General features: G+C 46.4%; 1 protein-coding gene across 1 annotated transcript; it reads left to right on the forward strand.

Moving 5' to 3' along the window:
• The first annotated feature begins 12,681 nt into the window (after positions 1-12,681).
• On the forward strand, positions 12,682-23,461 carry SPATA2 (spermatogenesis associated 2). The gene is made up of 3 exons (XM_079784119.1): positions 12,682-13,162; positions 18,492-18,935; positions 19,988-23,461. The coding sequence occupies exons 2-3, from the start codon at positions 18,600-18,602 to the stop codon at positions 21,206-21,208; spliced, it is 1,557 nt and encodes a 518-aa protein (XP_079640245.1). The 5' UTR covers positions 12,682-13,162; positions 18,492-18,599; the 3' UTR covers positions 21,209-23,461.
• Positions 23,462-26,039: the final 2,578 nt, after the last annotated feature.

Below are 26,039 nucleotides of genomic sequence, written 5' to 3' on the forward strand. Positions count from 1 at the left end.
TATATATATGTATGTATTGGGGACAGTGAAACACGCAAGGGCTTAGGATAGAAGAAGCAACAGGAGAGAGCCTAGGTGGGGCTGCTATTGACTCATCGAAAAGTCAGAGAACAGGGGGTCTTGGAGACAGGTTCAGGGAATTAGCCCGGTGGAGCTGCCATGGCCAATTGCTTCCTTGGTTGCAAGTCTCCTGGGGACTCTTAGAGGTCAGGAGATGCATACCTGAGAGGGAAGAAAGACTCGGACATGCTCTGGTGAGGGAGAGCACCCCAAAACTAGATCATTCGTTCATGCTGAATACTGTTGATGCTGAAAAGAGAGATTAGCCATTACTAAGTAGGTGTTGAAGACAGGATATCACCACACTGAGACTTGCTAGTGAAAGCAGAAATAATGTGAAGCATGTCTCCCTCCCTAAGTCAACATTATTTAATATTATGTTCACCTGCCTCCTGGTGATAAGGTTCAGCTTCTGATCTGTACAGGTGGGGAAGCTGAAGCTTGGATAGACTAAACCTTACCCGCACAAGAAAGGAGCAGACCTCCATCCCAGATGTTTTGAATCCCAACTTTCTTCACTTTCTACTGCACCCAATTGACTCTTGCATGTATCTATTTAACAAGAGACAGCTTTTTTAAAAGGAAGGCTGTGCTAACAATTCTACATGGTTTTCTTTTCTTCTCTTTTAAAAAAAAAATATATTTTATTGATTTTTTTACAGAGAGGATGGGAGAGGGAACTAGAAACATCGATGAGAGAGAAACATCGATCAGCCACCTCCTGCACACCTCCCACTGGGGATGTGCCCGCAACCAAGGTACATGCCCCTTCCCGGAACCGAACCCGGGACCCTCCAGTCCGCAGGCTGACGCTCTAGCCACTGAGCCAAACCGGTTTCGGCCTACGTGGTTTTCTTAACCTGGAAAGTTAATGATCAATTAAGCCTCTACCTGAAAGGAAACAAAGGCCTCACAGGAAGGAGTCTACATGGGATCAATAAATCATGTTAGTTAAACCAGGTTAATTGAATGCAAATTTGTGCCATTCCCAATATGCCAAAATTTCTGACTTGATCCCCAGTCAGGGCACATACAAGAAGCAACCAATGAATGCATAAGTGGAGCAACAAACCTCTTTCTCTCTCTAAAAATAAATCAATAAATTAAAAAATTTTCAATTCCTCTGTCTCACTAGCCATATTTCTAGTGCTCAATAACCCCATAGAGGCTGTGTATCAGGACACAGCAGACACAGACCATTTCCATTATCACAGGAAGTTCTGTGGACAGTGCTGCTGTAGAGCTACTCACACACGTGGGAAGGATACAGACACACAGATGTCCAGGACAGCACTGGTCATGGTAGAAAATTATTAAATAAATACAATAGATATAGATATAGATATAGATATAGATATAGATATAGATATAGATATAGATATAGATATAGATATAGATATAGATATAGATATAATTACGGTTCTGGTATGTCAACTCCATGAGGACAGGAATTTTTGTCCATTTGTTTACTGTACCTTTAGCTTTAAAATATATATATATTTATTTTTATTGATTTCAGAGAGGAAGGGAGAAGGAGAGAGAAACACCAATGATGAGAGAGACTCATTGATCAGCGGTCACCTCCCTACTGGGGGTTGAGCTCGAAACCCGGGCATGTGCCCTGACGAGGAATCAAACTGTGATCACCTGGTTCATGGGTCTACGCTTAACCACTAAGCACACAGGCCCAGCTGTATCTTTAGCTTTTAAAAACAGTGCCTAGGGCATGGTAAGTAACTCCATATATATGTGTTAAATGAATATACAGCTGATATGAAATGATCTTCAAAATATATATTTAATTAAAATAACACCAAGGTGCTGAGTAATGTAACAAGTATATATTTGTGTATGGTGAATAGATGTCTCTGAAAGGTAAGGTGACCAATCCTCCTGGTTTGCCTAGGGTTGAGGGCTTTCCCAGTGCTAAAGCTTGGAAGTCCTGGGCACATAAGTTGATCACCCTACTGAACAGAGTTCTGAGAATCTGGTACCGGTGTCTATCATCAGAAAGGAAAACTAGGGCCCTGGGGTCTAGGTTCTGAACCTGGAGGAAGACTTACTTGTCATTCTCTTCCCCCTTGTATTGTCTAAACTTTCCCCTCTTGTATTTCTGCGTTACTTTTTAAGTAAAAATTAAAGAATATTGCATTAGGCCCTGTGGAAGAATAGATGATTAGACATGACCCAGCCCGCAATCCCTACCTCTTAGCCTCAAGTCACATGTAAAACTTATTGTTATACTTATCTAAAGTAGGCAGAATTCACACCATTATGTATTATTACATTTATTAATCTATGGGCAGATAATTTCATCATTAATTTCAAACTAGTAAGAGATTCAAGATTGCCAAACTGGTATGAGCCCAGAGGACTTTCCACCTACACCACTAGGAGGCAAACAAGTATTTCACGGACTCACCTGGCCCAACTAGGTCAGTGGTCGGCAAACGGCGGCTCGCGAGCCACATGCGGCTCTTTGGTCCCTTGAGTGTGGCTCTTCCACAAAATACCACGTGCGGGCTTGCACGTACAGTGTGATTGAAACTTCGTGGCCCATGCGCAAAAGTGTTTTCGGCTCTCAAAAGAAATTTCAATCGTTGTACTGTTGATATTTGGCTCTGTTGACTAATGAGTTTGCCGACCACTGAACTAGGTGAACACCGCCTCCTTTTTCTCTCCAGTTCCTTAAGGGTTTACTGTCCCTGCCCATTATGCTTACTGTACTTAGCCTGAAAGTAAAAATCAATAAGGGGCCCACCAGTGTGGCTCAGTGGTTGAGCGTAACCCATGAACCAGAAGGTCATGGTTCCATTCCAGGGAGGAACATGCGTGGTTTTCAGCTTGATCCCCAGTAGGGGTCCTGCAGGAGGCAGCAGATTGATGATTCTCTCTTATCATTGCTGTTTCTATTTCTCTCTCCCTCTCCCTTCCTCTCTCTGAAATCTTTAAAAAAATATTTTTTTAAAAAGGGGGACATAGTCTTGGATTGCAAAGAGTTTTAACATGAGTAACACTCATGCAAATTTTCATTCAACCAAGACCTTCTATGTGCCAGGCATCCTAATGGATGTTTGGGATATGGCTGTGAATGATTTGGACAAACGGGAAAGATGTAGGGGATGACCACATAAAAATAGCAGTTTATCAATTACTCCAGCAGGTCACACAGCATTTTCGGTTTATATTATATCAATAATATATGCAAAAATTATGATCCAGTAAGATGTGATAAGAACTAGAACTGAACAATGAATATTATCAAGACTGATTGAAATAGAGATTTAAATCCACCACCATCAGCAGCAACTGCATATATTGTGACTTGAGACATTGGCTAACGATAGAATGAAGACATCACAATTAGTAAGACATTGAAAAATGAAGTATTCATATATAAGTGGAATTGCTGGGTCATTTAAATTTATTAGAAACTGCCAAACCAAACCATTTCCCCAAACCTCTAATGATGTATGAATTGCTCCACATCCTCACCAACATTTGGTTGTCTACATTTTGCTTTTAGCCATTCTAGTAGAATCTTGCAGTTTTAATTTTTTAAAAATATATTTTTATTGATTTCAGAGAGGAAGGGAGAGGGAGAGAGAGATAGAAACATCAATGATGAGGGAGAATAATTGATCAGCTGCCTCCTGCACACCCCACATGGTTTTAATTTTTATAATGATGGATGATATTGAGCACTTGTTTGTTTGCTTACTGGCCATTTGTGTGTCTTCGTTTGGAAAATGTCTGTTCAAGTCTTATGCTAATTTTTTATTGGATTGTCTTTTTTATTCTTTAGTTGTAGGAGATAAAATATTATTTTGTATTTAGGCCATTATTTATTTATTTATTTATTTTTAGGAATGGTACTCTTTTATTTTTTTTAAATTTTTTAAAATAAATCTTTATTGTTCAGATTATTACAATTGTTTCTCCTTTCCCCCCCCCCCCCCATATCTCCCCATCACCCGGTTCCCTCCCCCCCATTGTCCTTATCCATAGGTGTATGATTTTTGTCCAGTCTCTTCCCATACCCCCCACACAGACACCCCTTTCCCCCTGAGAATTATCAATTCACTCCCATTCTATGCCTCTGATTCTATTATGTTCACCAGCTTATTCTGTTCCTCAGATTTTTTATTCACTTGATTTTTAGAATCACTTATTGATAGATATGTATTTGTTGTTCATAATTTTTATCTTTACTTTTTTCTTTTTTTTCTCTTTTTAAAGAATACCTTTCAGCATTTCATATAATACTGGTTTGGTGGTGATGAACTCCTTTAGCTTTTTCTTATCTGTGAAGCTCTTTTTTTTTATTTATTTTATTTTTTTTATATATATTTTATTGATTTTTTACAGAGAGGAAGGGAGAAGGATAGAGAGCTAGAAACATCGATGAGAGAGAAACATCGACCAGCTGCCTCCTGCACACCCCCTACTGGGGATGTGCTCGCAACCAATGTACATGCCTTTGACCGGAATCGAACCTGGGACCCTTCAGTCCGCAGACCGACGCTCTATCCACTGAGCCAAACCGGTTTCGGCTCTGTGAAGCTCTTTATCTCCCCTTCAATTCTGAATGATAACTTTGCTGGGTAGAGTAGTCTTGGTTGTAGGTTCTTGCTATTCATCACTTTGAATATTTCTTGCCATTCCCATCTGGCCAGCATAGTTTCTGTTGAGAAATCAGCTGACAGTCGTATGGGTGCTCCCTTGTAGGTAACTAACTGTTTTTCTCTTGCTGCTTTTAAGATTCTCTTTTTGTCTTTTGCTCTTGGCATTTTAATTATGATGTGTCTTGGTGTGGTCCTCTTTGGATTCCTCTTGTTTGGGGTTCTGTGCTCTTCCTGAACTTGTAAGTCTATTTCTTTCACCAGGTGGGGGAAGTTTTCTGTCATTATTTCTTCAAATAGGTTTTCAGTATCTTGCTCTCTCTCTTCTGGCACCCCAAAAATTCGGATATTGGTACACTTAAAGCCATCCCGGAGGCTCCTTATGCTATCCTCACACTTTTGGATTCTTCTTTCTTTCAGCCTCTCTGGTTGGGTGTTTTTTTCTTCCTCATATTCCAGATCTTTGGTTTTACTCTTCGGGTGCGGTGGTCTATTCTGTATATTCTTTATTTCAGACAGTGTATACTTAATTTCTGACTGGTCCTTTTCCATTTTTTTGGTATTCTCATTTAGGTCCTTGAAGGTCTCTTCAAGTTTCTTAGCGGTTTTTAGAAGATTCTTGAGTAACCTTATAAATATGGTTCTGAACACTGTGTCGTCCATTAGTTTGCTTTCATCTATCTCTCCTACTTGTGACATACTTCGATGTCTCCACATTTTGGCTGCCTCCGTGTATTGATGGAGTGGCTTTGTGTGGTCGGTGACCTATAGGGGCTTCCCCAATCACCCTAGGTGGTCACTCTTGGTACTCCCCTTTGTGGGCTGAGTGGAAAGTCTTAGTGTAGTTAAAAGCCCTGATTGCTGTTGGTACACTGGGAGGAATTGACCTCCGGTCCAATTGGTTGTGAGGATCTGCTGTGTCTATAATGGAAGAATTGCTGTGCTGGAGACACAGTAGGGCTTTGGTGCTCACTGACTCTGCCTCTTGAATGTGTCCCTTATGAGAGTGGTTGAAATCTGGTGTCATCCACACCAACAGAAAAGTCACTCTCACTCTCCGACCGATGGCCGAGAGTCCCGTAGGCATCTGGGTCCCCGCGTGTCCCCAGAAACTGGAGTTCAGAGTGGTTGGGATTGTTGGTATCACTGGCGGGAATTGATCTCCAAGCCAGTTGACTGTGAGGATCAGCAGTGTCTCCGCTGGGAGAGCTTCTGTGCTCAGCTTGGATGGGGCGGAGTCTCAGGGTGGCGCAGACAAGCTTTGGTTTCCCATCTGCTCCACCCTAAGAGGGCCAGTTTCTCTGTGCCCTAATCAATGGCTGCGCGCCTCTGAGAGAAGGCAGCTTTCGAGCCTCGCCCGCTGCCAAACAGACCAGTTTCTCCCCGACCGCAGCTGGATTTCAGTGCAGTCGGGAGGTTTTGTTTTTCTCCCAAACGAGAAAGCTAGTCACGCAGCGTCTGCTGCCCTCCCTCTCCGCATGCTGCGAGCAAGCCTGCCGTGTATTCAGCTGCCCGCCCTTTCCGCGCTCACGGATCTCCGCACCTCCACAGCTCCTGAGGCTCAGCGTCCCCCTCTCTTTTTTTATCTAGTTGTAGGTTTTCCACTCTGCCAGCTTTCCAGTGGTTCTGGACGGTGTGTGCTCTGTTTTCCAGTTGTAGTTTCAAAATTGTTGTGATAGGCAACAGTTAGGTGTTTACCTTATGCCGCCATCTTGGTTTCTCCCCAGGCCATTATTTTTGTAAGTTTTTATTTTGAAATAATTTTAGACTTACAGAAAAGTTGAAAAAATGTTTTAAAGAACTCCCAGAAACCCCTTCAACCAGATTCCCCAATTTTCTCTCTCTCTCTCTCTCTCTCTCTCTCTCTCTCTCTCTCTCTCTCCTATATAAGAAAAGCCTAGTATACTAAGTGTCTGGTTGTCCAGTTGGCCGTTCAACCAATCAAAGTGTAATATGATAATGATATGCTAAGGCCGCTTAACCACTCGCTATGACATGCACTGACCACTGGGGGGCAGACGCTCAATGCAGGAGCTACCCCCTGGTGGTCAGTGCACTCTCACAGGGGAAGCCCTGCTCAGCCAGAAGCCCTGAGCCGGGCTCAGGCTGGCAAGCGCAATGGTGGTGGCGGGAGCCTCTCCCGCCTCCGCGGCAGTGCTAAGGATGTCCGACGTACGGCTTAGGCCCGCTCCCCACAGGAGTGGGCCTAAGCCGTCAGTCAGACATCCCCCAAGGGCTCCCAGATTGCAAGAGGGCACAGGCCAGGCTGAAGGACCACCCCGAGTGCAGAAATTTCATGCACCGGGCCTCTGGTATGTATGTGTGTACGGATTTATGCACATTGAAAGGAAATTAATTAGAAGGTGGCCTGCAGGGCAGGATTGGGCGAGACAGGCCAGTGCCGTGACTCCAAGGGCATCTGCAGAGTGAGCGGGGTCCCTCTAGCAGGTGGGGTCCCTCGGCCTGGCCTGCGGGGATTGGGCTGAAACCAGCTCTCCAACATGCCCTGAGGGGTCCCAGATTGCGAGAGGGTGGTTCTCAGGTGACACACACAGGAATCGGGCTCCCTCCTCTTTGGTTCTGGGGTGCGTCACCCGAGAACTGCTGCTGCCAAGTCACCGCAGATAAGCAGCTCCAGTGTTGAGCATCTTCCCCCTGGTGGCCATTGCATGTCATGGCTCCCAGTTGGATGGTCACTTAGCCTTTTATATATATAGATATGCTCTTTTTCATAAAACATTTGTAGACATGATGCACCTTTACTTATAAATATTTCAGTGTGTATTTCCTAAAAGGAGAGACATTCTCATACAAAACTATAGTACAAAGATCAAAAAGTTTTTTATTGTGTATATATACATATTCATATAGATATATGTATATGGATATATATGATTTGCCATTTTGACCATTTAAAAGTGTATAAGTCAGTAGTGTTGATTACATTGACAATATCAGGCAATCATCATCACTATCTGTTTCCAAAATTTTTTCATCACCTCAAACAGAAACTCTATACCCATTAAGTAATTTCTTTATTCTCCCCTCTCCCTAGTCCCTGGTAACTTTCAATTTACTTTGTGTCTCTTTAAATTTTCCAATTATAGACATTTCATGTAAGTAGAATGATACAATATTTGTACTTTCATGACTGTCTTCTTTCACATAGCATAATGTTTTTCAATGTTCATCCATGTGGTAACATATATCAGAACTTCATTACTTTTAATGGATGAATAGTCTTCCAGTGTATGGGTATACCACATTTTGTGTATCCATTCATCTGTTTATGGATACTTACATTGTTTCCACCTTTTGGCTATTGTGAATAATGCTGCTATGAATGTTGGTGCACAATGTTCTGTTCAAAGCCCCCAATTTTAATTATTTTGGGTAGATACCTAGGAGTAGAATTGCTAGGTCATATGGTAATTTTTAAATATATTTTTAAAAATTGATTTCAGAGAGAGGAAGGGGAAGGAAGAGAAAGATAGAAACATCAGTGATTAAAGAGAATCATTGATTGGCTGCCTCCTGCATGCCTTCTACTGGGGATTGAGCCTACACCCTGGGCATGTGCCCTGACCGGGAAACGAACCATGACCTCCTGGTTCATAGGTCGATGCTCAACCACTGAACTACACTGGCTGGACTAAACCAGTGTCCTTGGTTTAGGGAAGATAGCATTTACTAGATGGCTGCAAACTGCTTGTTTAACTATCTGTCTCCATTTCCCTATTCCACTTGTCCTGGCTTACGAGCCTATCTCAATAGGGCTACTAAATGCTATACTTGAACCCAGGTCTACTGGTTGTAGGGTCATTTCTGTGCCATGTTGCTGGGGACCTTAAGTGCTGATTTCTTATTCACCATACTCTGTTGCCTCCCAGCACCAAACACCTGGTCTAGAGAGCAAGGGCTGTGATCACCATCTTTCTTGCTCATAGACCTTCAGTGGCTCCCAGGTGCCCACAGAGACAAAGCAACTCTACCTGACATTTGAGATCCTCAGAGACTAGGCTGATATCCCATCACTCCAATTTCCCAGTTCGCCCTGTGCACTCATTTTTTCTAACCAGATGAACGACTTGTTCCTTATCCATCCTTACTAGAGTGCAGGGGTCAGACCTGGCACCCAGGGCCACATAGCCCTGGGGCAAACACAGTATTTTATGTTTGGTATCAGTATGGGATCATGGTTTCTTTTCCCCTCCCACTAAAGCCTTACAGTCTGTTACTGTCATTATTTATTTTGATGCTCCAATTGTCCCAGATTTGACCAAAAGGAACTCCTCCAACCTGGCTTTTGTGTCCTTTTAACATGTCCCATTACTCTTTTAGCATATCCTTACTTTCTGTGTCAATAAGATGTTCCAGGTACACATTGCAATTTCCTGCCTGAGCCCTGAGAATGTCATTTCTCCAAGGAGCCTTCGTTCCTTTTAGTGGAGAATAGTATTTAGAAAGCAAGATCTGGGTGATTGTTGCTATAGGGGTGTTGTTTCTTGTGGGCTCTCTCAGCAGGTAGAACTAGGAAGTGTATTTACACAGGGGGTTTGTAATCGAGAAGTTTCACTTAAAAATCTGTACTGCTCCTCTTCAGAAACCTAAATATCTGATCACAATTAGTAGGGAAACTGGCAACAATCAGCTGGAGCACGGTAGGGGTTCAGTAATACATATTTTTTCACTAAAATATTTATTGGAGACTCCCTGTAAGCCAGATATTATGTTAGACTATGTTAATAGTAATGTCTGATACTCTATATATAGTATCAGATTATCCTTCTCTAGTATCTAGTAATGCCCACCTTATATGCTTGGAGACAGTTGAGTTTCAATTTCCAGTACTTTGTTTCGATTGCTTTCTTCCCTCCAGCTGGGAGGAAGGCTGGAGAGCTTCACAAGTCCAACTCACTCAAAGCCCAGCTCAAATGCTACCTCCTCCTTGTGGCTGTCCCCAGTTTGCCCTGTCCAGTGTCCCCTCTCCATTCTATAAGCTCTATACCCCTCTCATAACATTTACCACCTTTGATTTTGAATTATAGGTTTTTAGTTCATCCTACTCCTAGTTTATTAATATTGTCTTTCTGATAAGAAGACTGTTCCTATTCTTGGCTCCCCTTGAGGGCAAGGGCTGTGTCTGTTTTGCTCAGTTATATGCTCTTTAAATCTAACATCAATGAAAAATTCCATCAGAAATAAATACTGTTGAACCTCTTATTGCATATGGGGCAGATAGTAATAATAAAATTGTGAGCAAAACAGGTGTAGCTATGTCCTCATGGAGATAACTGACTACTGCGGGAGAAAGAAATTAAAATCACTTAATATGAATTTGTGGAATGACTTAAAAAACAAATGATCTACATTTGTATTATTGTCCCAATATGTACGCATTCTTAAAAAATACCTAGTATTGGTTGATGTTTTGTTTTCCATTCCAGGGTATGTCTTTTTCATTCCATTGCATGTCTTGCAGAGTTATGTAATCCTTTAAAAGTGATCCATAGTAATCATTAGTACGGATACACCATTCCCCTACTGATGGACATTTAGAATGTTTTCTTATTTTTATTTTTGGAATGTTTAAAAATATATTTTTATTGATTTCAGAGAGGAAGGGGGTGGGGGGAGAGAGAGAAACATCAATGATGACAGAGAATCATTGATCGGCTGCCTCCTGCACACCCCCTACTGGGGATTGAGCTCCCAACCTGGGCACATGCTCTGATAGGGAATCGAACTCTGACCTCCTGGTTCATAGGTCGATACTCTACCACTGAGCCACACTGGTCGGGCTAGAATGTTTTTGCATTACAGACAATGAAGTGACAGGTCTCTTGTGTATTTACACTTGTTTTTCTGGTAGGTTCCAGGAAACCAATTGCTTGGTTATTGGATTGCTTTCCTTTTTTGTCCTATACATGCCTGTATTACTGGAATTCATGTGTTACTTTTGTGATTAAAAAACACTACACCCCTATAAAATAGAAGTAGGTAGATTATTCCTGTTTTTGGCTCTTATGAAGCAGAGGTGCTTAATCATTGTCATATGACTGTTATATAATCTGCTAATCATTATGTAATAAAATCTGTAAAAGATACTTCTGTGATTCCACATCACCAAGCGAAGAAATGTCGGGTCTTCAACCCCATCTAAAATATGAGAAACATGGCTCTCTTCAGTGACTTTGGGTCTTTTCTGATGTGAAATGTCACCAAGTCTCAATGACCAAGGTTTCCTACTGGTAAAACCTTCTTAAAAATCTGTTCCCCTTTTGACTGTCACAGAACCACAGAGCTGGAAGGGACTTATTAGCAGGCTCATGCAGTCTTGCAACAGCTTCCAAAGGACAGTTTAGAGTTGTTGCAAAGTCAGAGAATTTGGATGAGGCTGGAATTCCTGCAAACACTATCACCTTGCAGGTGATTAAGAGAGGAGCTTAAACATTAGCTGATAAAGGCTGAAGTACTGTACATAAAGTCCTTGAGTGATGCTCAGACAGCAACAGATATAGTAATCCCTGTTGTTTGAAAAGCAAGCAGGTTGTTGGTTCTCCAAATGCTTCCCCATGTATTATTTCATTGACTCCTGAGACAAGCCCACTGGCTTTAGCTGGGGACACCAAGGCTGAGAGAGAGAGAGAATCCGAATCCTACAATTAAGGAATAACTATTGGGTACCTCATGATCAGGCTTGTTCAGAGCTCAGGGAAAACAGATCTTGTGGGGGAGTCAGGTTTAAAAATGTAATCCACTGTGGTTAAGAGCTGAGATAAAATGATGCAAGACCTCCCAGCCCGAGTGATTAAAAAACACCACACCCTATGAGAGTGGACCTATGAACCAGGAAGTCACAGTTTGATTCCCAGTAAGGTCACATGCCAGCATTTTAGGCTCCATTCCCAGTTGGGGGTATGCGGGAGGCAGCTGATCAATGATTCTCTCTCATCATTGATGTTTCTATCTCTCACTCCCTCTCCTTCCTCTCTGATATCAATAAAAAATATTTTTAAAAAATGATGACAGTGTTGTGGGGAACCAGAGGAAGGCTGGTCTTTGCCTGGAAAAATCATGGAAAGCTTCCAAAAGGCTGTGAGGACTGAGCTGGGGCTGGAAGCCAGAAAAACTAGGAAGGGATGAGGGGAGGGGAAGGACATTTACACGGTGGGAACAGCATATAGAGGCACAGAGGTCAGGAGAGTAGAAGAGCATGAGAAGTGCGGGAGCCAAGAGCATGTTGGAGGAAGAGAACTTGGCATGGAGTGGGCTCCAGTCTTCAATAAATGTCTGGGATAAGTTAGATAGAATGAATGGTTCAGTTGCAAATATGTTCAACAGTCTTGAGTATGTACTAGGCACTTTGCAAGCACTAGAGATTCAGTGAGTGGTGAGCCACAAAAACCGAGTCCTCGGGGAGCTTATGCGCAAGGTGGTGGGTGGGAGCAAAGACAAACCCATGAAGTAACAAGCCACCAATATCGATGCCAAGGTAGGCCAAGCCGCTACCACAGGTGCCTGGTGAAAAGTCAAAAAGCAATGAAGCAATATCTTGGTTTTCCCCAATTGCTGACTTCCATTTAAGGAAACTGAGGGCAGAGAGAGGTAATTTCTTTTAACTTAACCAGGTTTAAAAATAAAATATATTTAGATCTTTATGCCAACTATTGTAATAAGCGGTTTCCATATATGAACTCAATTCTCACATGAATTCCAGGAGACGCTACTATTACAATTCCATTTTACAGGTGAAAAAACTGAGGCGCGGGGAGGTTAAGTAACTGTCCCAAGGTCAGGCAGCTAGTAAGTGGCAAAGGCAAAGCTGGGACCCCACTCTCAAGGGCAGCAGCCTGTAACATCAACAGTCCTTTGTAAGCTGGATTCAGTCTCGCGCGATCCCGGCTTCTCTTGCTTCTTTAAGCCTGGGCATCTCCGCCTGTAAGAGGGAGGCGAGGGCGAGAGCACAGCGCCGGGGTCATCTCCAAGGTGGGCAAGTCCGGGAGGCGGAGGCCGAGGGTCGCTCAGTCCGCGCTAGCAGCTCGGACTCCACCGCCCCGCTCCGCACCGGTTCCCATGACAACTCGGCTAGCTGCCATCCAGGGGCGGACGGCGCGCGTCACTTCCCGATCCGTTTATTTCCGGGTCCTGGCCCCAGCCGGGGTAGTGCCTTTCAGTCGCTCAAGTGAAATTCCGCCGTTTCTGTGCTCGCTCTTCAGGCTTCCGCTCCTTCCTCCGTTGCCCGTGGGCATCGGCCTTTCCCGGCCCAGCGCGCAGCCGCGGCCCGGCCTCTCCCTTCGGACCCGCCTCCGAGGAACGTCATTTCCTGGCCGATTGTTTCCGGGTCGCCGCTTGCCCCGGGTACTGGTCTCGAGCCCCTGCAGCCGCCTGGAGCGGCTAGAGCCCACCCGGCCCGGTCCGGCGGCGCCCGTGGCTCTTTCTCGCTTCCCTCGGCCGGGCGTCTTCGGGGCAGTGGCGGGGTAAGTGCGGGGACCGCGACGGAAACAGCCTCTGGGGTTTTCCCAGGCGGAGGGAGCGTTCGTCTCGGCGTCCAGGGAGCGGGGTCCCCTCACGCACGGCGGGAATGCCGGGCGGGCCCGCCTTTTCGGCACCCCGGGGCCCAGCTTGTCTTCAGGATCCCGGCTCCCCCAAGGACTGCTCGGCAGACACCTAGGACCAGACATGGGTGGCTCAGGGCAGTCAGGAGGAACACCCCCTCGTTGGCATCTAACCAAGGAGGAGGACATCCCAGTTCCACCGCGAGGCAGTGACGGCGCAGTGGTCCTCAGCCCCGTTTTTGGCGGCTGACTTGGGTTTGTACAAACTGTGTGACCTTGGACAAGTCACTGAATCTTCTGAGCCCCAGTTGCCCAATTAATTAGTTAACTGGGAGTGAGCTTGCCTGTTAGGACTGTACTAGGGATGAAATGAGCTAATGCTTGTGAAGCACCTTCTCGGGCATACAGCAGGCGTCGCATAAATGATAGCTGCTGTCAATTCATTCACAGGCCCGTGGGGAGGCCCCGAGTTTGGGTCTAGGATTTTTTTTTTTTTTAATATACCACTGGTGTGGCCTTCCAAGGTTACCAGGCTGGGAATAGCCGCCGCCAGCTTCTGTCCCCTGCAGGGAGGGGACACTGCTTCCTCCAGAGCCCCTCGGAGAGGCAGCTGCCGCCAGCGAAGTCCGATTTCAGCACCGCCGGGGTTATTTTCAGAGGTTGGGAAGGCCCCTGTCTCTGATTTTCCCTGGAATCTGGTTGGGGTGTGGGGACCCTCTGGTCTTTAACAGCCAGTGGAAGCTGTGTAGGATATGTCCCCAGAGCCTCGGGCTTGGAAACTGAGTGCAAAGGAGTGGGGTGAGGAGGTGAAAGGGTCGAACTGCTCTTGGCCTCGCTGCTGCTCGGAGGCTGAGGGAAGTCTGAGCCCGCGGAAGCTAGACCAGAGACCTGTAAACCTGTGGACTGGGGCAGTGCTGGGACCAAAATAGCTCCTGCTGTGCAGGGAGGGGGCGCCTTCCTATGCAGCTTGGGGAATGTTTCTGCTTGAATGGGCCAGCTGAGGTAAAGCCAAGCTATTGCTTTGCTTCCCAGAATCACTTCGGTTCCTTTCAGTGGGGCTTTAAACAGCTTAACTTTTCCTTTGTGATGTTTAAAAAATAATAATTAAAAAGCCGCCGCCTCCCTGACTGCAATATCTATCTCTTCACTGATTTGCTTTTCACAAGAGGCCCAGGTTGTGCCCCTTTTGAAAAGCAAATCAGTGGAGTGCTGACCAAGCCTTTTGGCTCTGAGCACCTGCCTGACTTTGTTAGGGATGTTCATTGCCTATTTTTTTTTTTTTTTTCCGCCAGACTGGCACGTCTTGGCTTTCCAGTCCTTGGGTTGCCTGGAGAAATTAACAGCTTCTGTCACTGTGCTGTCTGGTCTGTAACCACACTGTTTTTGCAGTGAGCGTGTTTTCGGTTCTTGCAGAGTGTTGGAAATAAATTGCTGGTTCTATGCTCGGAAAAGACACCTGCCATGACCAGCTATAATGCAGCCTGTATTCTCAGAAAATGTAATCAGGACGGATGATGTCAGCTGCTTCATCACTGGCCAGTCTCTGGCCAGCCTCTTCCCTTGGCCCTTGAGCTTACATCATAGAGCTTCCAGCCCCATTCTGTGTGGGAAGATGTGAATTTTGCTACTACAGGAATTTTGGAACTCAACTCTGCTCTCCCTGCCATAGGGCCTTCTAGCTTAGCTGAGCCCTTTCAAGTAGAGCTGTCCAGCAGACCCAGCTGACAGCTTTGCTTAAAAGCAGTGCAGCTGAGAGCTTGAGCCAGGATTTTGGCATCAGACGAAGGTTCAGATCTCAGATCCACTTCTTAGCTAGCCTTGTGACTTAGGACAAGTGACTTGGCTTCTCTGAGCCTCAGTTTCCTCTTTAACCTTGGGGCTGTCCTGTGGATTTCATTGAATTACATTGAGCTTCAGGGCCCTTATATACTAATCGCTTGGTGAATGGTATTAATTTTAACAATAAATGAGATAAATGGGAAAAAGCACAGGCGTCAGGATTGGCCAACTCAAATTCAAATAAAATGCAGCTTTGATTTGAAGCTCTGTTGGGCAGATTGTTTAATGACTTGGTTTCCTCATAGCATTATTACTTGGTTTAGACGTGATGATGCAGTTGAAGCAGAAAGCCCAATGCTTAGCACATAGGACCTCAAAAATTGTTTGTTTTCTTCTCTCCTTTCCTTAATTATCATTTAGCAGTCATTGTCTTTCACCTTTTTTCTCACTACCTAGGTTGGTTCAAGATTCTTCTTAGATGGGTTTTCATCCTTGACTTTAGGATTTTGAACACCAACTAGGCTATTTGGATCCCTTCCCCTTGTTTATTGTTTGCTAGCAACAAACAAGGGTGTGGATGTGGTGTGATTACAGAGCAGCAGATGCAGAGCTTGAGGGTGGCTGACTTTGTAAAAAAAATAAAAATAAGAGCCCTAGCTGGTTTGGCTCAGTGGATAGAGCGTCGGCCTGCGGACTGAAGGGTCCCGGGTTCAATTCTGGTCAAGGGCATATGCCTGGGTTGCGGGCTAGATCCCCAGTGGGGGGCGTGCAGGAGGCAGCTGATCAATGATTCTCTCTCATCATTGATGTTTCTATCTCTCTCCCCTCTCCCTTCCTCTCTGAAATCAATCAAAATATTTTAAAAAATAAATAAAAATAAGAAATCATCTTCTAAGGGCTCAAGGCTGACTTTCTTGGATGAAAACTCACAGCAGTGTTTAGGAGGCTAGATGTCCCTCTGTTTAAATTGTTCTCAGGTACCAACAAGCAGTCCTTGGGACCAGAGGCAGGATGGAAGCTTTCCTTAGATAAATAAAAAGTGACAAATGCATGTGGGTTTCTGTTAGCAAGGACAGTGATGTCTTCTCTCAGGTTGCAATACAATTTTGTTTTCCAAGAGAACATACATAGTTTGATACTAGACAGTAAAGTCTTTCAACTAGAATTGAGGGCAGGACTATGTCTTCTCAACTGCTGTTCCTACCACCTGGTATCCGCCCACACTGCCTCCAGCCCAGGGCCTGGCACGAGGTAGGTGCTTTGTAAATTCTTGATGAACTCAGGAATCATGGGGTGGTGGGAGCACCACAGGCTCCAAGTCAGAAGGTCAGGCTTGGATTCTTGGGTCCACCTTTTTCTAACCCTGAGCTACTTAGAGCACATCCTGTCACGGAGCTCTGCTCCTTCTCTCTCCAGTTGATCGCCAGGATTCTTGGGAGAGCTAAAGAAACTGAAGGCATCATGATTGCTTACATCCTTTGCATTGTTCATTTAACCTGTTTTATCAAACATTTACTAAGTGCCAGGCTCTGTGTTAGGCAACATGGTGAACAAAACAGATGTATTGCCTTTGTGGAGTTTACTGGGTAATGGGGGGAGACAAAGAGAGGAAGTTAGTAAATGAATAAATAAGGTTGATAATTTCAGATGGTGATTATCCCAGGATGAGTGGGTAAAGAAGGACTAGGAAGGTGGGAGTTACTGAGCTGGGGTTGTCAGGGACGGCTGCTATTTGAGCTGAAGCCTGAATGAGAGAGCCGGCTATGGGAAGAGTCAGAGGAAGAAGATGCAAAAGGAACATGTGCCAAGGTCCTGAGGTAGAAAGGAGCTTGCTGTATTTGAGGAGCAGACAGGTCATGTGGGTGGAACTTGAGGGAAGGGAGAGACTGCTATGAGAGGTGAGCAGGGGTCTGACCATGTAGAGCTTTTGACCTTGGTCGGGGTCGAATGCCATTTCCACTGCTAGGAGCCTCCTTCACTCAGATAGCAGGTATTTCTAAAGCACATGCCCTGCTCCCTGCACCCATGGAGCTGTGGTCAGGACAGGCAGGGCAGGTGAGTGTGAAAATACACATCTACCCTGTCAGATTTGTCCCACTCTGATCTTAACTTCCTGAGAAAGCTTGGCATCTTGGGGGGTATAGCACCTTCAGACACAGGAATGGCTGCTTGTCTATCAAGGTCTTCTTTTTAGCCAGCATACTGATTGCATACAATCCTCCCACCAACTCTGGACTCTGGATACTATTTTTTTCAGATGAGAAAACTGAAGCCCAGAGAGGTTGAGTAATTTGCCAAAGTAACCTAGAAAAGCAGACCCAGGATTCACTCCCAGGAAGCCTTGCTTTGGAATCTGTTTGTCTCCCCGTGCCATATTGCCCACCCCTGGCCTTGGCAATATTTCTCAATAAATCCAATTTGCTCCCAGCATTGTGGCATCAAGAATATTGCTGGATCTGTAAATGTGCTACTAACGGGTGGCCAACCAGACAGCAAGAGCGTATAAATTGTGTGTGTCCCAGCTCAGAACATTCTCTCCTCTCCCATCGGAACTGTAACTGCTCGTAAGGTAAAGGGGAATGCAGGCCATCACAGGCAGATAGAAGCACTCTAAGCGGCCAGCAGCCAGCAGCCAGTGTGGTCTCTTTTTAAAATTGCAAACAGGATCATGTCCTACTTCCCCTTGCTTTGAACTCTTCAGGCAGGTGCTTCAGAGGGCTCTTGGAATAAATACAAAATTCTTAACGTGCTTTTTGAGGCCTTGGGGAATGGGATGCTGCATTTGCCTGCAGCTTCATCTCCCCTCCTCTCACTGCTACTGCTGCAGCCGCACTGTAGGCGTCCTTCTGTTCATAGCCAAGCTCTTTCCTTCCTGCCTCAGGAAAGCAGGGTGTGGTGGTTACAGGCATGGACTTTGGAACCAGATTGCCAGGTCTCTCATCTCAGATCTGTTTCTGAATAGTTTTGTAACTTTCAACAAGTTTCTTAGTGTCTCTAAGTCTCGGTTTTTACATCTTAAGATGGGGATAACAGTAGTATCTCTCTCCGAGGGTTGTTTGAGAAGACAGAATGTGTTAGTACGGGTAGGTACCTGGCACGCAGTAAGCACTGATAGTGTTAGCTCAGGGCCTTTCTCCCTTCCGACACCTCTGCTGTGACACCCTTCGTCCACCTCTTTGCCTGGCACACTCCTCATCTGTTGGGTCTGTCACTGCCTCAGGAGGATTTTTTAACACGACTCCTCCCCACACAACCAGGTTATGTGCCCCTAATATTTTTCATTTGTGAGCTCACCTGTGAGCATGTAGTGCATGTTCAGTAAATGTGCTGAACGAAGGAGCAAAATGGGGCCCAGGGCTGGTGGTGCCCACTGTACCTTGGGCCAGTTCTATGTTTTGTTTTGCCACAGCAGCCACAGCTGATATGTGGACCATTGCAAGGGATGACCTGCTTCTCGTTCTTCCCCTTCCAGAACACTCCGCTGGTCCAGGTGGGCAACATGTTAGTGCTTCTAGCCATGTCCCTGCCTCTAACCCAGAGGCCATGGAGGAGATAAGGTAGCTCCTCATCCCTGGATCTGATGGGGAAGCCCAGTTCAATGGATACAAAATATAAGGATGACTTATTTCGGAAGTATGTGCAGTTCCATGAGGGCAAAGTGGACGCCACCCCCAGCAAGCAGCGGCCTGGCAATGATGAGTACCTGCGGGTGGCAGCCTCGACCTTGCTCAGCCTGCACAAGGTGGATCCCTTTTATCGGTTCCGGCTGATCCAATTCTATGAGGTGGTGGAGAGCTCCTTGCGCGCGCTGAGCTCCTCCAGCCTGCGGGCTTTGCACTGCGCCTTCAGTGTGCTGGAAACAGTGGGTGTCAACCTCTTTCTCTACCCATGGAAGAAGGAATTCAGAAGCATTAAGGTAAGGTCTAAGGTAGGGCCCTCCACACTGGTCTCCCTTCTGCTTTCTTGTCCCTTCCAGTCCGTCTTGCGAGGGCTTGTGCCAGTTTGATCACATCCCTCCTCTGCTTGCAGACTCCCCTGTTTCCCACCGCCTTTGAGATAACAACCAGAATTACCCCCATGACTTCTCACCTTGCCTGTCTGTTTAACGTCATCTCTTAACTGGGTCCCCACCCCTGGCAGCTCACATCTGCTGCTGGGAGGTTAGAAAGGCAGGCAGCACCCAGGTTGTGTGGAACCTTGAGGCCCAGGGCAGAGGGCCTGGATTTATCCTAAGTGGATTGAAAAGCAAGGCGGTGCCAGGATCAGTTTACATTTGAAGAGAATCCTCTGGCTGGTGTATGGGCAGTAGACTGTATGGGCAAGAGTGGGGCAGGGAGACCATTTAGGAGGCTGCTGTAGAGGTCCAGTAGTAACAGAGGAGTGAGGAGGATGAATCTGGGAGAGAATTCTGAATCATTCTGAAGGTGTGATGGCTCAGAAGGGTTTCACTAAGTCAGGGTCTTAAGTCTGACATAGAGGGTAGGGCAAGAGTAGGTTTGTGAGGATGTGAAACACAAGAGTTTATTCTGGTATTATTATTTATTATTATTTTCCACATGAACAATTTAAAACCTACTTTTGCCCCACCTATATTCTTCAGACCTTTTATAAATGCCAGCAAGGACTATTCTCATTGCTCATCTGGCCCTGCTTCTGATCCTCGTTCCTCACTGAGTTTGCCCTGCTCCTCTCAGGGAGTAGTGCTGTGGTGCCCTGAGTAGAAAGCTAATTGAAGGCTTTGCCCCCTATGCTTAACATAGGAGTGGTGCGCCATTTCCCTCACACCAGGGCGCTGAGTTGTTGGTAAGCATTAGCCTCTGCCTCCTGTAGTGAGAAGCTATTGGGATCACTCCCTTCCCTTCCTGTGGTTTCCTGCTTCCCGTTCAGACTTGGATGTGCTGCGCTTTGAGGCAGTCTCCCTTGTGTGTCAGAGAGAAAGTCCTGCCTCTTTGTCCCCCTTCCTTCTAGACCTACACGGGCCCCTTCGTTTATTATGTCAAGTCCACGTTACTGGAAGATGACATCCGAACCATCCTGAATTACATGGGCTACGTGCCTGAGTTGGGGACTGTGTACAAGCTCACAGAATTGGTGGAGACCCTGCAGGTGAAGATGGTCTCCTTTGAACTCTTTCTGGCCAAGGTGGAGTGTGAGCAGATGCTGGAAATCCACTCCCAAGTCAAGGACAAAGGCTACTCCGAGCTGGACGTGGTAAACGAGCGCAAGAGCAGTGCAGAGGATGTGCGGGGCTGCTCCAACGCTCTGCGGCGGCGGGCTGAGGCCCGGGAGCACCTACCTGCTTCAATGGCTCGAGTGGCACTCCAGAAGTCGGCCAGCGAGCGGGGGGCCAAGGACTACTACAAGCCGCGCGTGACCAAACTCTCGAGGTCAGTGGATGCCTACGACAGCTACTGGGAGAGTCAGAGCCGGAAGCCACCCCTGAAGACCTCACTGAGCCTGCGGAAGGAGCCTGTGGCGGCAGAGGTAGGGGATGACCTCAAGGATGAGATCATCCGCCCGTCCCCCTCGCTCCTGACCATGTCCAGCTCCCCCCATGGCAGCCCTGATGACCTTCCATCCTCCTCCCCCAGCAATGGCCTTGGCCTGCTGCGTGGCACGTACTTCTCTGCTCAGGATGACGTGGATCTCTACACCGACTCAGAACCTAGGGCTGCATACCGGAGGCAGGATGCCCTGCGACCAGATGTGTGGCTGGTCAGAAACGATGCCCACCCTCTCTACCACAAGCACTCCCCCCCCACCAAAGAGTCCACCCTATCCAAGTGCCAAAACTGCGGCCTGTCCTGTAGCTCCTCCCTCTGCCAGCGCTGTGGCAGCCTGCTCCCCTGTCCCCCAGCCTCCAAGCCCAGCACCTTCCCCAGCAAGTCCTCCACCCATGACAGCCTGGCCCATGGGTCATCTCTGAGGGAGAAGTATGCGGGCCAGAATCAGCTGGTGCACCTCCACTCAAAATCCAAGTCCTCCACCACAGCCACCTCCCGCTGTGGCTTCTGTAATCGGCCAGGTGCCACCAACACCTGCACCCAATGTTCGAAAGTTTCCTGTGATGCCTGCCTCAACGCCTACCATTATGACCCCTGCTGCAAAAAGAGTGAGCTGCACAAGTTCATGCCCAACAACCAGCTGAACTACAAGTCCACCCAGTTCTCCCATCTCGTGTATAGATAAACTGGGCCTTGCACCTCCCTGCTACAAGGGCTACATCACTGATCTTTCTGGTTTCATGGGGAAGAAGTGTTAATGCATTGATCTGGGAAGCAGAGAACTGCACTTGACCATGTAGGTGCCGGGGATCTGGGTCAGCTGCACCATGTGGGAGTTCACTTAGTAACTAACATATTTCAGCTGATGGCTGCTTTGTCGCCTGACAAGGGAGAGGGTGGCACTTCCATTCAGATTCATTTTTGCTAATCTCTCCATTCCTCCCCCCACCCTTTTTTTTTTTTTAAAAAAAAAGAGGATTTCTATCTCTGGGATTCTTGCCACATCTACCGTTCCCACCACAAAGCCAACTTGGACTGGGAAGGGTCCTCCAGGTCACTTCCTGGATTGGTGAGCTAGAGGCCTGTTGGCTTGTGAAATGAGCCCTCCTGCCACACTGGGCCTCTTCCAATGGCTCATCCCCTTTGCCACCCCCTCCCCAAATACAGTATTAGCTGAATGTCATCCTGTGGCCACCACAGCTCAGTTCAGCCCATGGCGTTTGTGAACTTTGCTCCAACACATTGAAGTGTGGACCTTCAACAGCAGGACTCCCCCTTTCTGTTGTTTGCACATGCCCCTCTTACTGTACTGTAAATAGGTAATTTTTGAAGTTTATTTTTAAATAAATATTCAACTTGCTGTGCGTTTCAAAGTGGTTAAAACATTATGTAGCTATTTATAAAAATGCCCGGGTTCTTTAGTCTTCCAAGGGAGTATCTCATGCCCTTCTGTGATGTGTCCTCCACTCACTGCAGTGAAGGTAGAGCAGAGAGTGTGGGGGCAGAGGAGGCACAGAGACAGTATCCCTGAGTCGGTGGAGAACCACTGTCTTCCCTACAATAAATCTCTATACACCTACCTCCAGTGTGCACTTCGGGGGTTAGTGCGGGCCAGGAGGTCGGTGCACCTGCAGACTGTGATAACCTAGTGACGAGTCAGGAACCTCACCTGCGGATCTACAGCCTGGTCTTTGCCACTTGCCGAGTGTGAACCTTGCACTCCAAACTTCAGTCTTGCTTCAGAAGGAAACTCATTTGGGATTTCCATCACCCCTCCATCTCAGTCCTCTTCTCTTCACCTGTTTCCAGGACTCTGCAACATTTGCGATCTTTTTGCACTAAAAGTGGGCAGGAGTTGGCGTGCACCCATCAATAGGTGTGTCTGGAGATTCTCAGCTGAGCCTAAGCACTTCCAAACCCGAAGGCCCTTTAAACTCCTCATGTGAATGACTCACCCCTGGATTTTCCTTTTGGGGTGCAGAGCAGGAGTGGGGCAAGAGTTTGAAAATAAAACTGGTTCCTTGTGAAATAATAATATATTCTAGCCATAAATGTTTGTGATGTACAGAATGTTATAGGAATTTACATTCAGTGGGTTTTCTGGTGGAAGGAGGTATTCAGCTCTTGAACAAATTTAAATCTGGCTGAATCCTGAGGCCACTGTGAATTTGCTGGTGTTCTTCCAACTCAGTTGAGTGATTTTAAGGTTTTTCAAATCTTCTATGGCTTTTTTATATATCTAGTAGATCAGATGTAGATATTCAATGTGTATGTAAAGCTGAATTTCAACTAACTTTATTACTAAGACCGCCCCTTTCTGGAGCATTCATCTTTGATGTTCTTCCTTTCCACATTTCAGAAGTGTTAATGCCTGTCCCACTCCTGAGAGCTCTAGTTTTCTAGTTTTCCATTTCCAGATCACTCCAGCACTACAGTAACTCTTAACCAGCCATGATGCCACGTAACTTATGCAGTGGACAAAAGCAGGAATGGCTAACTTGTTCTCAGAGAGAAAGTCCAGTATTTGTATCATCACGGAAATACCGTGTTCGTGGACTGGAACAGGAACTGCTCTGACCATGCTCCTCCTTGGTGTGTGTCTTACTGTATGAAGTTGCTGTGAGTGAGAAAGTTAATTATATGCTAATTTAAAAATGCAGATGTTTTGCATTTGATTTCTACCAAGAGTTGAAATGTTGAGAGATGATTTAAAAAAAAATAAAGTGTCTTCCATTATTAAATAAAGTCTTTGTGGTTTTATGTTGCCCTTCCCTGCTGCTTTGAAGTTTGAGTGCTCCATTTCCCCCCCTCAAGCTATATTTAGTTCTTTAATAACATTTTCTTCTCCATGAAACTGACAAATAATAAGAGCCAGCATTTGAGTGCTTATACTGTGAGCTAGGCACTCTATATGCTGAGACTTTACATGCTAGATCGTATATAATAGTCTCAACACTCCTATAAGATTACAGATGGGGAAACAGGTGTACAGAGTTCAGCCATGTTGCCCAGGAGCAATTACTGTTGGTGACTGACAGGCATTAAATAATACTTGAATTAATACTTTCATTAATTTTTTTAATGAAAAAAATTAATTCAATTTTTAATCCTTTCGATCCATTTAAATGCCTCAAGGAGGAAGTCAGTTTAATGCTAGCTTGTCTTTAACAAAGAGAAAACAGGCATCAGGCTCATAGCCTTTGGCAGAATCGTAGCTAGGTTTTCAGTTACCTTTTTAGTATAGGCGTACTGGTTTTCCATCTACAGCAATGATAGGAGATTCCTTTAAAAATAAATTTGTGTTTTTTAAAAAAATGACGGTTGACTCAAAAGCAAAATATATGGCAAAAATCTTAAGGATGGTATATGAGCAGCGGCTATTTGGGGTGACCTGTGCCCACGATGCTGAATCCACTGCTGGGTTGGCCCCACACGGTGGCTCAGTTGCAGGGGAAGAGACTGAACGGGTTTCTCCATTTCAGGCACCGGCTGAACCAATATCCAGGCCTTGGGCCATATCAAGGCCCAGGTGCTGGGTGTGGTTTTAGCTATAGCATAGGAACTGGCGTCCACCATCCTGGCTGCCAGGAGCAGCAGCTTCCTAGAGGTGAACACCCAGCCTGGGAGAGCAAAGGAAGCCAGACACTTGCTTCTGCATCCAAAGTGGAGTAGAGGCTTCCAGCAGATTGCTTAATTTGTATATGTAAATGACAAGCATATTTAAACATCATCAGGCCCACCAGATGTACATTAGCTCTGCTGCCAGCTCCGAGCACCCATCTGTGGCACCCACATGCCTGTACCAGTGTCAGAGGGATGAGATCTGCAACAAATTGAACCCTGATCTCCATTCACCCCTTCTCCCTTGATAATGGAAGCCCTGATTTTCAGAAATGGCCATCCAGAATAAAAACGGCCTTTTCCAGGCTCCCCTGCAGCCAGGCATGGCCATATAACTGTCTGGTCCCTGGGATACAAAAGTGCTTTGTGTGGCTTCTAAGATGTCCTTCCTACCCTGCTCCTCCTCCCTGGCTGGAGAGGCCATGCTGGCTGGAATGGATTAGCCACATGAAACTCAGGTGGAAGCCAAATGAAGAAGAGGGTGGGACAGTAGCTGGAAGGGTTGGGTCCCGGATGCTATTATCTTTCTTAAACCAAATTTTTACACTTGCTCTTTTAAAAAACCTTTTAATTTACCAAAGAAGTATAATGAACCTCCATGTGCATTGAACTCAGCTTTAGCGGTTCAACAGTTTCCAAGTTGTGGCCAACCTGGTTTCCTCTCTACCTGTCCATCCACATCCCCACCCCTGAATTCCTTTGAAGCAAATTCCAGACATCTATTTCACTTGTGACTATTCCAGTATGTGTATCTAAAAGATAAGGACTTTTAAAATGCAGTACCATTATATCTAAAATTTTATAGCAATTCCTTTATAGTGATGAATATCCAGTCCATGTCTAGTTGTCTTATAAATCCACTAGAGGCCTGGTGCATGAAATTCGTGCATGGGGCAGGGGGTCCCCTCAGCCCAGCCTGCACTCTTTCCAATCTGGGATCCCTCTCACAATCCAGGACTGCTGGCTCCTAACTGCTCACCTGCCTGCCCGCCTGATCGCCCCTAATTGCCCCCCCTGCCAGTCTGATCACCCCAACTGCCTCTGCCTGCCGGCCTGATCGCCCTGCCTTCCCGCCAGTCTGGTTGCCCCTCACTGCCCCCCCCCCCCCCGTCAGCCTGGTCGCCCCTAACTGCCCCCCCCTGCCAGCCTGGTTGCCCCCCCCTGCCGGCCTGGTCATCCCCTGCTGGCCTGGTCACCCCTTACCTCTCCACCCCCCCCCCCCCCCCCGCCGGCCTGGTCGCCCCTCACTGCCCCCCCCCCCCCCCGCCAGCCTGGTTGCCCCTCACTGCTCCCCCTGCTGGCCTGGTTGCCCCACGCAGCCTGCTGTTCAGTCATTTGGTCATCCCTCACTAACCCCCCTGCTGGCCTGGTTGCCCCATGCAGCTTGCTTTTCAGTCATTACTGTGAGGGCATCCTGACCAATTTGCATATTACCCTTTTATTAGTATAGATACTTTAAAAACAGTTTGGCTTGGCCGGCATGGCTTAGTGGTTGAGCATCCACTATGAACCAGGAGGTTACCATTCGATTCCTAGTTGTCAGGGCATTTGACCAGGTTGCGGGCTTGGTCCCCAGTATGGGACATCCAGGAGGCAGCTCATCAATGATTCTCTTCACTGATGTTTCCTATCTGTCTCTCCCTCTCCCTTCCTCTCTAAAATTAATAAAAATATATCTATATAATAAAAACCTAAGCGACCATTACGGCGGAATGACAAGAACGACCAGTCACTATGATGCACATTGACCACCAGAGGGCAGACGCTCAATGCAGGAGCTGCCCCTGGTGGTCAGTGTGCTCCCACAGCGGGAGCGCTGCTCAGCTAGAAGCCAGGCTCACGGCTGGCGAGCGCAGTGGCAGTGGAGGGAGCCTCTCCCGCCTCCAAGGCAGTGC

This window comes from Cnephaeus nilssonii (assembly GCF_951640355.1).
Source record: "Cnephaeus nilssonii genome assembly, chromosome: 11".
Lineage (NCBI taxonomy): Eukaryota > Metazoa > Chordata > Mammalia > Chiroptera > Vespertilionidae > Cnephaeus > Cnephaeus nilssonii.